At 62.8% G+C, this 13,601-nt stretch overlaps 6 protein-coding genes across 6 annotated transcripts; 3 read left to right on the top strand and 3 right to left on the bottom strand.

Annotated features, from left to right (window-relative positions):
* Positions 1-272: 272 nt before the first annotated feature.
* Positions 273-1,952, bottom strand: RHTO_04387 (uncharacterized protein; the record flags this gene model as incomplete). The annotated part of the gene is made up of 2 exons (XM_016418053.1): positions 273-1,497; positions 1,570-1,952. The coding sequence occupies 2 exons, from the start codon at positions 1,950-1,952 to the stop codon at positions 273-275; spliced, it is 1,608 nt and encodes a 535-aa protein (XP_016270505.1).
* A 908-nt stretch (positions 1,953-2,860) lies between these two features.
* On the bottom strand, positions 2,861-3,586 carry RHTO_04386 (nuclear transcription factor Y, beta; the record flags this gene model as incomplete). The annotated part of the gene is made up of 3 exons (XM_016418052.1): positions 2,861-3,028; positions 3,084-3,341; positions 3,425-3,586. The coding sequence occupies 3 exons, from the start codon at positions 3,584-3,586 to the stop codon at positions 2,861-2,863; spliced, it is 588 nt and encodes a 195-aa protein (XP_016270504.1).
* An 820-nt stretch (positions 3,587-4,406) lies between these two features.
* RHTO_04385 (uncharacterized protein) lies at positions 4,407-5,216 on the top strand (the record flags this gene model as incomplete). The annotated part of the gene is made up of 1 exon (XM_016418051.1): positions 4,407-5,216. One exon carries the CDS (start codon positions 4,407-4,409, stop codon positions 5,214-5,216), a length of 810 nt encoding a protein of 269 aa, XP_016270503.1.
* Positions 5,217-5,357: 141 nt separating this feature from the next.
* On the bottom strand, positions 5,358-6,109 carry RHTO_04384 (uncharacterized protein; the record flags this gene model as incomplete). Its single annotated transcript, XM_016418050.1, has 4 exons — positions 5,358-5,557; positions 5,619-5,748; positions 5,811-5,983; positions 6,055-6,109. 4 exons carry the CDS (start codon positions 6,107-6,109, stop codon positions 5,358-5,360), a joined length of 558 nt encoding a protein of 185 aa, XP_016270502.1.
* Positions 6,110-6,550: 441 nt separating this feature from the next.
* Positions 6,551-7,897, top strand: RHTO_04383 (oligosaccharyltransferase complex subunit gamma; the record flags this gene model as incomplete). Its single annotated transcript, XM_016418049.1, has 7 exons — positions 6,551-6,765; positions 6,830-6,950; positions 7,022-7,122; positions 7,190-7,391; positions 7,449-7,599; positions 7,657-7,812; positions 7,878-7,897. The coding sequence occupies 7 exons, from the start codon at positions 6,551-6,553 to the stop codon at positions 7,895-7,897; spliced, it is 966 nt and encodes a 321-aa protein (XP_016270501.1).
* Positions 7,898-8,678: 781 nt separating this feature from the next.
* Positions 8,679-13,147, top strand: RHTO_04382 (RAM signaling pathway, SOG2; the record flags this gene model as incomplete). Its single annotated transcript, XM_016418048.1, has 4 exons — positions 8,679-10,196; positions 10,255-10,643; positions 10,700-12,752; positions 12,812-13,147. The coding sequence occupies 4 exons, from the start codon at positions 8,679-8,681 to the stop codon at positions 13,145-13,147; spliced, it is 4,296 nt and encodes a 1,431-aa protein (XP_016270500.1).
* Positions 13,148-13,601: the final 454 nt, after the last annotated feature.

Raw genomic sequence — 13,601 nt, 5'->3', positions numbered from 1 at the left:
AAAAGGAGAAGCTTTGGACGTCTCTCGCCGAACTGCATGTGTTTCTTGAAGTAGTCTCTCCATCGTGTGTTGACCTGTGCACGACCCTTTCGCATTGTACTCGCTTCCAGCAGGACTTGACGCCGCCGAGCAGCGAACGAAAGTCTTTCGTCGGTCCTTTCTCGCCCATGCCGCACAAGCGGGAGGCATGTATGACAATGGCAGAGCGTCACTACGGGTCCAACTGCTACGATTAAGGGCGCTGCCCATTCCAACGACGAGGAACCTGTCCTTCATTTGATCCGCAACGTCGCAAGGCTAATCTTGCGCATCCTGTGCGCCTTCTTCTGCTTCGCCGCCAACTCCTGCTGCTCGGCGTAGAAGTACGTCGAGGGCTGCTGGATCGAAGCAGGCTGAGGCGCCGGGCGAGCCGGAGCGGAAGGGAGGAACTGGCGCGAGAGGGGCGGAGGCGGAGGAAGGGCGTCGAGTTCGGTCGCGAAGTCTTCCCAACTAATCAAGCCGCCCTTGTCGGTCCGCTGGTGCGCCTCGTCGTCCGCCTGATGGCGCTGGCGCGCTCGAAGCTGGGCGTGCGAAGGCCTGCGGCGCGAGACGGGCAAGTCGTGTTGCGCCTGCTCGTCCTCCGATTCCTCAACAGGAGCGACAAAGCGCGGCGAACGACCCATCGTTGCTGTTGAGCGAGACGTAGGGCTCGAGATGCCGACGCAGGCAGGCGAAGAGCCCGAGGCGGATCCTCGGCGCGAGCAGTTGTCGCTGTACTCGGTGGATGGGGCAGTCGACGACGTCGCAACGCTCCAGCGGAAGGAGTTGCCCGAGTAGGACGAGGCGGACGTCGCTGAAGAGTTCGAGTATTGCGAATCGCGAGAGAGCGAGCCGCGCATGGCGACGGAGCGGGCGGATGCGTTTGGGCTGGACGGGGTGTACGAGCCGCTTGACGAGTTCGAGTATGTCGATTGCCGCGCGAAGGAGGTGAAGGTGCGGTGCGAGCGACCACTGGGAGACGAGGCGTACTGGGGAGTTGGCGGGAGGTGAGGGAGAGGAGGGGGCGCATCGCTGGGTGCGCGAGCACGAGGATTGCTGCGTACCGAGGCGACCGACTTCTTGCGCTGGATGGTCGGGAAGGGTGCGACGCGGCGGTGAGGGAAGAGTTCGTCGGTCGGGTTGCGGGACATGGGGAGCGAGTGCGACGAGTGCGCCGTTCCGGGTCGCTCGTATGCGTCGTAGCCACCAAATTGGGCGTGCGACTTGGCGCCACGAAGCGGCGAGCGGTGGGGCCTGCCAGGCGGTCCGTCGAGCGAGATCGAGGGAAGCAAACCGTCTTCGCCATAGGCGTCGAGGATCGCGTCAATGTCGAGGTCGGCGAGGTCTGTCTGCGTGAACGATAGACGGCGGGAGCGGCGAGAGCGCGGGCTGCTGGCGTACGAGTGGGCGGGACGGAGGGTCGCGGTTGACCTGGTCGAGTGCAAGTCGCGGTATGCGGCGGCCTCCGAGGCGGCAGTCCTGCATAGCGAGGACGTTCGTGTCAGCCTCCTGCTCGGCAATGTTGGAACTCGAGCAAGAAATGACGCGTACAGGAATGCCTGGGCTCCCAGTCCTCCCAACTCGCCAAACACGTCTCCCTGCTCGACAGGGAACGCGATCCTGCCTCCAACGATACGCGAAGCCCTCTTGCGCGCCTTCTGTCCGTCACCGCCGAGCTTGGTGACCTCGGCTTCGAGCTGGTCGAGGAGGTCGAGGCATCGTTGTTCTTCGTTGTCGGAGGCGGAGGAAACGGTCCAGAGACTCGATTGCGATGAAGAGGCTTGAAGGGCGATGGCGGACGATGAAGAGTAGGGCGAGGAGGAGGCGTCGACCCAGGGTGCGGAGGCGGTGGAGGAAGAGGTGGATGCCGACGCGAACGAGGCGGAGGGAGAAACAGTCGCGAAATCGGCCGGGTCGAAGTACGGGAACGTCATGGCTGCGTAGGCGAGGCGTACTCTGGGTGCTAGGGCGCAGGGAGAGGCGGAAGGAGGAAGAGGTGCGTGCAACGCGACCTTGGGCGGAGAAAGGGCGAAGAGGGCGAAGAGGGCAGAGAGAGAGGTGTACTCGGTCGAAGTCCGAGGTGTTGCTCGTTCTCACAGAGTCGAGTTGCAGTTGCGAACGGTTCGTGTGGAGTCCTCGAGACGAAGAAGACCCGTTTGTGATGCTCTGTTGTCGCGAGGGTTGAGAAGGCCGACCGGGGCGGAGGAGAGAGTGCGAGCTGAGGGAAGCGGCCTGCGCTGACGTGGCTCGTACGCGGTCTCAGCAGCCGTACAACGACGACGGTAGAGTGAAAGAGCGCAAGGAGGAGCGAGGTCGGCGTGAGCGTTCAACGGTTGAGGGAGCCATGCCGGACTCCGCGTCGCGCGACGCGTTGTCAACCAACGGTCGAGGAACCCGCTCAAGCCCGCCGTTCATCTGCCCTGGCGGAACAATGCACGCAGCGTTCTTGTCATTAATGAGAGAAGCCCGGTGCAGGGCGATCCAGAGGGGCGGTCGGCCTTCCGTCGCCGCCGCTGATGGGCGAGGAGGACGACGGCGGCGAGCTCGCTCGGCGGCAGACTGCTACTGTAGGCTCGAGTGCCGCAAGTGTACGACAAACAGGATTGCAATGCGTAGTGTGGCAGGGTACAGGTCGGTTGCGAATGTTGCGGATGCACGAGGGCGAGCGAAGGCAATCTGCAGGAGCGGCGTCAGAACTGGCTAGTCTCGAGTTGCGAGCGGAGCGCGGACGCACCGAGGGGCATGCAGAGGTGCGTGTGCGGGAGGGAGGCGAGGACAGCAGGCAGAGGCGCGGGGTTGACGGAAAGTCAATGGTGTCGCAGGCGAAAGATGGCGGATTCGCTCAAAGGCCGTCCTCGCCCGACTCGGCGAGTCCTCCGAGATCATCGTCGTAGTCGACTGCACCTGCTTCGGCAAACGGTGCAGGTTGTGCCGCCGAGGTGCTGGCGGCGGCAGCTGCGGCCTTCGCCGCCCGCTTCTGGGCCCGCTTGCCGGACGCTCGTTGTTGTTCCTGCGGGCGTGACGGCGTCAGCAGCGGCTCGTTGACACTGGTCGACGTAACGCACGCGGTACTTGGCGAGGTAGACCTTGAGGACTTCCGCGTACGAGTCGAACCCGAGCGTCGCCATCGCAAACAGGATGTCCTCGCCGTTGATCGTCTTGCGCTTCTCGACGAGACACCGCTCGGCCGCCTCGGACGTGATGAAGCTGATGAACTCGGACGTGCACTCCTGGACGCACTCTTTGGCGTCCTTGCTGACCTTGGTCGTCTCGGGGAGGCACTTCTTCATGATTCGCCCGACATTGGCGATTGGCAGATAGCGCTGTGCATTGCCACGTCACGCTAATCAGCTCCACTCGCTCATTCTGGCCCGTCTGCTCGACGATGGTGCAACGGACGACTCACATCCTGCTCTTTGTACGTTTCGACCTCGTGCTCCTCAATCTTCCTCGGCGCAGCCACCGTCCCCTCTGCTCCAGCTTGCTGCCCTTCGACCCCTGCGTCTGCGTCGAGAGCGGCCGGACGAAGCGCGGGGAGAGAACCAGCGTTCGGGTCGTAGTAGTTCATCGCGGGCGAGTCGCGCGCGGGTCGGCGCAGGTGGAGCAAGCCTGTGAAAGTCTAGCGAGAGTCTAGGCAGGTAGCTCGAGCCGAGTATCGAGGAGTAGCTGTTCGGTTCGAGGAAGAGGTGCGCCGCTTCGTCCTCGACCGCTCACCACCGCTCGCAACAGCGCTCCGCCGGCTGACTGCATGGGATAGCGCTCCTTGAGCTCGTCAGGCGCAGCTTGCCAGTCCAGCAACCCCGCCAAACGAGCCTGTCGCCGAGCCTCACCCACTCGCAATTCTCATCAGCGAACTCGCCTTCCGCTCGTCTACCACGCCTCTCACAGCTTCTGCAAGGCTGGCGACGAGTCTGACGCAACGCCCGAAAACTGCACGAGCACGTGACGGCCTCGGAACACGGCTGGAGGCGGACGAGAAGTTCGAACAACTCACCGTTCTTCTCGCGCGCCTCGTGGTCGAAGGGCGCGTCGTCACTCGCTTCCTAGCGCGAGTCGAGCGCATCTCTCCCTCCTCACTGCTTGTCACAAGTGCGCTGGTCCTCGACGCGCGCCGCTGTCGCTTGTCTGCTTGACCCTCCCCCGACCTCGCCGACGAACACTTCCGCACGCGCCGCTTCATCAGTCAGCTCCCATTGTCCTCGTCGGTTCGTCGGGCGCCCACAACAGATAACTTGTGTAGGGACGTCAACGGTTGCGATTGAGCGGAGCGGATTCGCGACATCCGCCCTCCCCCTGCACGACCCTCGTCCGTACGCCATCTTCCCGCTGGGCCGCACTCCTGGACTTCCAACACTTCGTCGCCCATCCTTCCCTCAAATCCTCGCAGGATGGCGGCCGTCTTCACCCACGTACCGCGGGTGTCCTGGACGACGACGGACTTGTCGGAGCTGGACATCGAGGACATGCTGGAGACCTGGGACGAGACGGTGACGGATTACATCGCGTCTTACGCTGGCGAGGGCGTGTCGTCGCCAGTCTCGCCGACGTTCTCCTCAGCGACATCGTCTCCACGACTGCCGCGGACGTCTTCCCTCCTTCAACTCCAGCCGACCACTCTCCCGCCCATGCAACCCGCCATATCCTCTCACTGTCTCGGCATTGACACAGAACGACGACCCAGCGACGCCTCCCTGCTCTCCCCGTCCTCCCTCGCCTTCGATGCCTTCCGCTTCCCCTCCTCCTCCGACTCGCTCTCACCGCCGACTCCCTCGTCCCCCGCCGGCCTCTTCCCTTCGGACTCTCCGCCACTAGACCGCAAAACAGAAGACATGCTCGACCTCGACGAGTTCTTCGGCACACCGCGCGCCTCTCCCTTTCCCACCTTCGGACCACGCACCAACGCACGTCCAGACACAAGCGGTGCGATCCGAGCCTTCGCGAAGAGGCTCGAGGCGAACCTCCCGCCGCCGCCTGTACCGCCTAGTCGACGAGTGTCCGTCGCACCGAGTACGAGCACGGGATCGTCTGTCTCGTCGGGGCGGACGGCGACGAGTAAAGCGACTGCTGTGTATCCCAAGCCTGCGAAGAAGGAGAAGGACAAGGTGCAGACTAAGGCGTATCCGAGACCTCGGCAGAAGAACGAGGCGGAGGACGAGATTGTCAAGGCTTTGAGGGCGAATTGGTTAATGTTGCGTTGAGGGATGGCGCGGTCGTGAATGCATGGTTTGTCGTAACACTACACCTATTGATGACAAGTAACGAGAAAGACGTAATCTATAAAGGGTACCGCTGCCTCGAACGGCACTTCTATCGGAGGAATCGACCGAAACTCCTCCAGTTCAGACTGCTTGTCCCGCCCCACGCCGCGCAAGCCGCCCTCTCGTCGTGCCCATCGTTCTCCGTCCTGGTCTTGCGGAGCGAAATGCGATGTGAGCGTGGACGGCGCGAGGAAGACGGTTCGAGGCGCGGTCGTCGACTGCGTCTAGAGGGAGGGCGGCGTCACCGCAGAGAGGATCGACCGGACAACGCGATGCGAAGGCTGTAGGGTAGCGAGAGTTAGCTAGCGGCACAAAGCGGGTCGAGCGAGAGAGAGAGCGGACTCTTGAGACTGGATGAGGCAGAGGGCGACGACGCGCTCAACGCAGTTGTGCAGACGTCTAGCCGTTCGAGAGCAGTCGAGCTGCACAAACAGGCTGCAGCTCTGTCTTCTGTTGGAGAGGCGCCGCAATACTGGGAGGTGCGACGGTGAGCATTCCTCGAATGAGCGGAGAGGCGCAGTCTTGAGTACGCACATTCACTGTTGCCAGCCACCCATCGCACGCCTCTTCCACCAGTGTATCCTCGTCCGCCATCCCTCGTCTGAATAGGAGTTTCCGAGTTGCTTCGGGATTGAATCGAGCGAGTCGAGCGAGTTTGGCGGCGTCCAACGAGCCGAACAGGGCGGTGAAGAAGGGTGAACGCAGGACTATTGACGGGAAGGGTCAGGCTGAGCCCCTTGAGCGGAAGGATGCCGGGAAAGCGGGCAGGGAAGCGTACCAAGAACGACAGCAAGCATGAGGAGCGCAGCGACTCCCTTGCCCGGTCCCTTCATCCCGCCTCGCGCGTCAAAAAGCAACAGTAGCAACCCCGAGAGAGCTGAAGAGCAGAAGCGGGAGAGGAAGCGATGCTGTTCCGTTGAGACGGTTGGGATCTGCACTTCGCGGGAGTGACGGGAAAAGGGTCCCGCGTCTGACGCGTCGAGACAGTCTCGGTTCGATCAGGCTGGCAAGTACGACGTTTCGCAAGTCCAGCCAGCACTCAGCAAGGGCTACTCAGATGTCAAAGGAGCGGAAGGCGACGTGACACGAGTCGGAGGAAACGGTGAGGGTGCGCAGAGCGGCCGGTCGGGTCGCCGCGTCCGTCAGGTCCATCCACCAATCGCAGAAGAGCGTCGGAGCAGCGGGAAAGCGTCCAGCATGCGAGCGAGGCGTGCTGTCGGTGTTGAAGGACGAGGCGGGGAGGCTGCGAGCGAAGTCGCCCTCCGTCCGCAACGATGCTCGTCTTTCCGCTGCTGCTGGCACTGCTGCCTGGTCTCGTAGCGGCTGCTACACCCCAGCTGGACAAGTACCGCGCCCTAGCGAAGCGGAATGGCGGACTACTCTCCCTCGACGCAGCGGCCTATGATGAACTCACGTCCTCGCCGCGCGACTACTCTGTGTCGGTGGTGTTGACGGCGATGGGAGCGCAGTACAAGTGTCAGCCGTGCCAGTGAGTCTCGAGTCAGCTGGTGCAGCGAGGAGCGCGGGAGCTGACCTCAACTCCCCCCGAACAGGCTCCTCCAGCCCGAATACTCGCTCCTCGCCAAGCAATGGAGCTCGACGAAGAGGAGCAGTGACGAGGAGCACTTCTTCGCCTACCTCGACTTTCAGAACGGGCCAGAGGTGTTCCAGCGGGTCCGTCTCGCCTCCTCGCTCCCCCACCTTGCGTTCGTTAGGCTGACCTTGGCCTCTTCTTGAACAAACAGCTCGGTCTGCAGACCGCACCGGTCTTCCAGCTATTCATGCCGACCGAGGGACCGCGGGCGACAGGCAAGCTTGCGGCAGAAACGGTCGACTTTGGCAGGACGTGCGTCTCATTTCGCTCTTTCAGCAACTCCAGTAGGGCCCTCCTGACGCTCGTACACTCTTCACAGTGGGTTCAAGGCCGAATCGATCGCCTCGCACCTTTCGGCTCATGCCAACCTCCCGTCTCTCAAGTTCGCGCGACCCGTCGACAAGACCAAGGTCCTCAAGACTGTCGCTTCCGTCGTCGTGGGCGTACTCGCAGTGTGGCGGATGTGGCCACTTTTCGTCGTCGTCTTCACCCGCCGCTACATCTGGTCTGCGATCTGCATCGTGCGCTCTTCTCCCGGTCCTTCAGCTTTCGCAGTATTGACTTCCCCCTGCGCGCAGTTCACCATCCTCTTCATGACCTCGGGCTACATGTGGACGCAGATCCGCCGTCCGCTGTACGTCCAGGCTGAGCGGAACGGTCAGGTCAGCTACATTGCGGGCGGCTATCAAACGCAGCTCGGCGCCGAAGTGCACATCATCTCAGCCATCTGTGCGTGACTTCCTCGAAACTCGTCATGACATGCTGAGCTGACGGGCTTCCGAGCAGACGGCATCCTCGGCTTCTCGGCCTACATCCTCGCCTACACCATTCCCAAGCTGACGGACCCAGTTCGACAACGGCTCGGCGTCTATGTCTGGACAGGCGTCTTCATCGTTATGTCGGGCGTCCTGATGAACATCTTCCACATGAAGCAACCTGGATGTGAGTCGCCGGACGCGTCGGAGCCGTTGTCTCCTGCCCCGAAACTGACTGTTCCTTTCGCGCAGACCCCTTCCGCATCTTCTGATTGCCACAGCAGTACAGCTAGAGCACTGACTGGAATCGCAACAGAACGCATCGCGGCATGTTGTGCGTTGAGGAGAGCGATTGCAGCGCCTTTCAGCGGATTTCTGGCTTCCAAAATTTTCGCAGGCGAGTCTGTCTTAATGGTGCGTTTGAGAGGAGTTCCTGCGCTCGCAAATAGGCTTTCAGGCGTTGCAGAGGGAGACTTTCACCCGTTCCTCCTCGACTTCGCGTCCCTCTTTCGACTTCACTTTAGGTCATCCGCTCGGGACTTTCGCTTGCTGGTCAGCTTGCTCAGCGACGCATTCTCGACTCGCTGCAAACCTCCATCGGCTGCGCAACTCCGCCTGCGTCGACCACACCCCTCGATTCCTCATCATCTGCGGGCCCGTTCGCTCTCACACTCGCGCACCGCCCGCCGTACCAAACGCCAGTATACGGAAAGCCACGCCGGGACCCTACAGAGGCCAATCGATCGCAGCAGAGAGACATTCTCGCGGCTCAAGACGAGGAGGAGCTCGACCGTTGTGGGGTCCGGTTGCGAGACTCGAGGTGGACGAACGACGGCGTGCGGGACAGAGACGGCTCGCCTAGAGCTCACAAGGTGCGTTGCAGTGCCCTCAGATTGGCTCGTAAGCTCCGTCGACGTCTTGGGAAGCCGCTTTGCCTGCGTGAACGGCGGTGGAGGCGCGAGCAACGACCCGTTCTCCTCGCTGGCCAAACCGAAGCTCTGAAGCGCTGATGGACTGGCGCTGACGAGACCCACGGATCAAACAGGCGCCGGCATGTCCTACCACTCTCACACCCTCAGCTCGCCTCGAAGCGCATCCTCCCATGCCTTCCGTCCGAACCGATCCGACGCGCCAGCAGCCAGTCCCTCAGTCTCGCCTACCACTACGACAAGCGCTCGCTTCAATGCGGCCCTTGCATCGATGCCGTCGCGACATGCGAGCCAGACTTCCGTCTCGTCGGTAGCTTCCGACAACTCGCTCGGCTTCCTTGGGCCGCACGATTCGATGCTCCCGACAGACGACGGGGCATTTGGTGCGTTGCGGCGTGAGCTGAGTGCGACGGAGCCGCTCAACGGTCTAGGCGCGAGCGAGGAGGATCGACCGGCGTCAGGAAGTTCCTCAAGACCAGGTCGTTTCTATGACGAGCCTGAGCAGTTCGACACCCTCCGTGGACGGCCTTCGTACGAGATGGGACGGCCCGACGAGCAGCAGGATGTCGAGACTCTCGGTCGACCTGCCTCGATCGAAGTCGACGGTTCGATGTCTTTCCTCTTGTCGCCTCCTCCAGCAGCCCTCGACTTGGCCACTCCGAATAGCCAGGCCAAGGCGAAAGATCGGAGACCAGGCGATCGCAGCTTCCCAGCACCGCTTCTCCTGAAAAGCGACCGGAGCTATTCGTCCGGAGGCGGGAGTGCCAACCCGGCTAGTAGCCCGTACTTCCCGCCTACTGCGCCCCTCTCAATCCCGCGCCGTCCGTCGGCGAGCACGTCCATTGGCGGCTCATCGTCAACCAGCGTCTCGCCAGCCGGTCCACCAAGTCGAGACTGGTCTCGGCGGGACGGGACTGGTCAGTCGTCAAGCTCGGGCGAGAGCTCTCGGTCCACCTTGCCGTACCAGCGACACCGCCATCAGCAGTCTTCCACCTCCTCCCTTTCGCATGGCTCGTACCTCCCTTACAACAGCTCTTACTCTTACGAGCCGCGCCAACTCGCCCCGTCTTCGTCTTCTACGCCTCCATCCTCATCTTCCTCTCGACCCGGGACACAAACATCTCATGCATCAGAGAACGCCACTTCCGCGCCGCCGCCATCCTTCTCGTCCTCCACCACTCCGCCGGGCACCTCTTCCGAGCCGCCCATCTCTTCCCAAGCTCTCCTTCTTCACGTTCTCGCACTTCGGTCAGCAGCGTCCCCGATGGCATTATCGCAGTCGCAGGGGCCGCTGTCACGCTCGGGAACGCCTCTCGCTGCGGGCGCTCCCAGCCATCAGCGCATCCGGTCAGCGGGGTCCACAGCAGCCGACTCGGAGTCGACACCTGCAGCTGCGGAAGATCGCAACGCAGCTCGGCAGAGTACCTATCACGGCGGACCGAAGCTCGATACAGTCGACCTGAGCCACAAGCGTATCGCCGAGGTCCCTGTCGAGGTCGTCGAGGAGCTCAAGGACGAGGTCGAGAAGCTTGCGCTCGGGTACAACCTGCTGAAAGACCTTCCACCTCACTTCGGCGAGCTCGGCAACCGCCTCAAGTACCTCAACATCCGGGTCAACTTGCTTACGACCTTTCCCGCCGTCGTCCGTATTGCTTTGCACTCCTCTTTCCATGTTGCGTACTTACATCCCTTCTTGGCAGCTCTGCTCTATGCCGTCCATCGAGATTCTCGACATCAGCCGCAACAAGATCCGCAAGCTTCCCGCCAACCCCGGCACGCTCGTCAACCTCAAGGTCCTCTCGATCGCCAAGAACCGCATCAAGCGTCTACCGGTATGGTTCACGACGATGTCGCACCTCAAGGTGCTCAAGCTCGACCACAACCCGCTCGAGTGGCCGCCGCGCGACGTCGCGACCTTCAGTCCGTCAGTTGCGGGCCAGCCGATGTCGAAGCAGGAAGAGGCGGACGAGATGCAGCGATGGCTTCCGGCGTTGATGACCTGGATGCGCGATCATCAGGACAGCGAGTTGCAGCGGATACAGGATAAGGAGCGGGAGAAGAGACGAAGACCTAGCTTGGCTATGGCGAGGTACGTTGACCATTTCGTCAATGTCCGAGCTCTGCTGACGCTGCTTCGACTCGCAGCGAGGATGAGCGTCAGTCGTCGGAAGGGCGGATACCGCGTACAACGAGGCTGCCGACAAGCGGGAGCGGTCACATGCCGCAGAACTCGCTCACCGCGATTCTCGAACCTGTCGCCCCTCTGCGGCTACCCTCGACCTCCCCGTCATCCTCCTACGCCCGCCTCGCGCCCGACTCGCTCGAAGCAGACCCTTCCGCCCGACACAGCAGGAATGCATCGCATTCGACCGCTCAGTCCGGCAACTTGACCCCGCTCTCGAGTCTGCGAGCGAAGAAGTCGCTCCCCGACTTGCGACAGAGCCACGCCGACATCTTGGCGGAACGGCGGACCGGTCCAGGGCTCGACGCCGGGCCTGAACCTGCGCTTCCGAATCTCGACAACCTGCCTCGAGGGCTTCTCGACAGTCATTCGCGCCCTCCCATCGCTCGCTCCCTTTCCGCGCGCCCCTCTACGGCACCAGACGACAACGGCGTCTCGACCACCTCCGACTCGACCGTGATTCCCGCTCGGCCGAACCTGTTTATGCGGTCGGAAAGCGCCCGACCCGTGGCGCGCTCAGCTGCCGAACCGGCGCTCACAAAACGGCAGGCGACTCTCGCGACTGGACGCCTGGTCTTGCAGGTCGAGGCCGATCCAGCCGGTCGCGTCAAGCGGGCAGAGGTCAGCCGGCCTACGCCTGTCGAGAGCGAGCGCAGCAGTGGCGCCTACTTCCGACGTATGTCGATGCTGCCAGTCTCGACCATCTCCAAGACCGTCCCTGTCGCCCTCCTCCAGTTTGCCGACGCCATCCGGGGTATCCTCTTCTCCCTCTCGCAAGTCTTCTCGGCGCTACGACAGTTCGTCGTCTTTGCGGCTCAAGATCGCCTTCCTCCGCCTGTCGCTCGCATCATGAGCATCGCCGACACCACCATGACTGCCCTCATCAACGCCCTCGACCGCTTCGACTCGATCTCCCGCCGAGGTACACCTCCCGCGCCCATCATCCGAGACGTCTTTTCATCCTGCCGCGACAGCGTCGCCGCCTTTGGCGAGCTCGTCACAGCCATTCAGCCGCAACTCGCCTCTCTCACCCTCTCCGCCGATCTTCGTTACACTCGTACACTCCTGCTGATGCTTTACGGCGCTGTCGGCGAGGTCGCCAACTCATGGAGCGGTGTCGCGCCGCTCATCACCGACATCGACGACCCGTCACTCGCCACCCTTGTCCTCCAGCCGCCGACCCCGTCTCCCACTATCGAGCCGTCTGCGCAGATCGAGCCAGGGCCTCGGCTCACCCGTCAGCGGTCCGTCACTCGCCGTCATGCCGGCTCGTTCAGCGTTGAGGATGTCCAGCTTGGCGCGAACTTGCCGCCTGCCGATATTCCGCCCGTACCGTCTCTGCCCGGCGGTCCGCTCGTTCTCGACGAAGGTGCCTCGGCAAACGAAGCGAGCGGGGGAAGCACCCTGCGCGCCAGGCCACCCGCGTCGGCCAAGTCGTCCACGTCCTCCATCAGTTCCGTCTCGACCAGTCGAGCTGCACCTCCGCCACCTCTCGCCATGCCGCCTCAGCTCGGCTACGAAGCTATGGCCCAGAAGGCGTTCGAACACCCGATCACACCAGGAGGAATGGGCCTGTTTGACCGAGCTGGCGACTCGCGCGCGCCGTCTCGACAGAACTCGTTCTCCGCCTCTATCCCGCCTGTTCCGGCCATCCCGACTGGTGCGGGATCCGCCATGCCCGCTTCCTACCACCCTCACCGCGTCTCTCGGCCCGTCTCGACGCTCAATGCCGACGAGACGTTCGTCGACCAGGCGGACTCGACCATCTCGATTGCGTCGGACGTCTACGGCATGCTGCTCGACTCGTTCGAGGATCCCGCCATGTCTGAGCAGTTCGCCGACATCGACTCGAGACGGATGGACGAGCTCGTCGACCTGTGCAAGGCGGGACACGAGACGACGCAGCGGCTGCGCAGGGCAGTCGAGCGAGTTCGCGGGAATGATGGTCGCGGTCGGCTCAAGTTCACGACTTCCGACGCTCGCAAGCTTGGAGACGCTTCCTTCGACTTTGTCCAGGTGCGTCGGCGACCATGGACGCCTACAACACGCCTGAGCTGACCCCTTTTCGCCCGCAGAACGTCATCCGTTCCGCCAAGCTCATCAAGTCGATCAGCCAGGACTTCCCCTTCCCGCTGCAGATGCGCGAAGCCGTCGGCCAGCTCACGCTCGGCACGCGCGAGTTTGCGCGCCTGCTCTCGCACGCCCAGACTTCCTTCCGGCCGTCGCAGGTCGTTGCGAGGGAGGAGAAGGCCGCTGGTACGGCCAACGGCGGCGCGAGTCGGGATGTGGGGAGCTTAGATGCCAAAACTGCCGGTGGTGGGCCTGCAGGAACAGGTGTGAACGGCGGCTTCGCGGGAGGAGCGGGACCAGTAGGAAGAGACGTCCGGCCTCGCGACTTTGCGACCGGCTAGGGCTGATCGAGTAGGATGCACTGCACACTGTGACACTCGCTTCACGGCGCCTCAGCCAGCACAATCTCGCACGCACGCTATTATCGCACGCTCCCTCGCTGCGATCGCTTCTCCTCCTCGTCCTCTACCTTCACCGCTCGCCACTCGCTCTACGTGGCTTACTGAGCTCGAGAAAGGTGCTTGCTACTGCTGTCTAACAGCTCGCGCGACGCTAGCCTTGCACGACTTCCTCATCTCGCCAGCCTCTCCCCACTTGACCTCGACTCGCTCACGCACCTCGACGGACGCCTTGCGTGAGACGGACGGCTTTGAAGAGCTCTGGAGGGAGGTTGAGAAGCTGCACGGTGCGTTCTCCTTTCCGCTTTGCGCCTACGACCGGTTCTGTCGACCTGTTCTCGCAATCCCTACCGAAGGCTCGAGCGAGGGTGGGCGATCACGAAGAGCGCTGGCGGCT

This window comes from Rhodotorula toruloides (assembly GCF_000320785.1).
Source record: "Rhodotorula toruloides NP11 unplaced genomic scaffold Scaffold28, whole genome shotgun sequence".
NCBI lineage: Eukaryota > Fungi > Basidiomycota > Microbotryomycetes > Sporidiobolales > Sporidiobolaceae > Rhodotorula > Rhodotorula toruloides.
The sequence above is the reverse complement of the archived record's forward strand: the minus strand, read 5'-3'. Positions and strand labels throughout refer to the sequence as shown.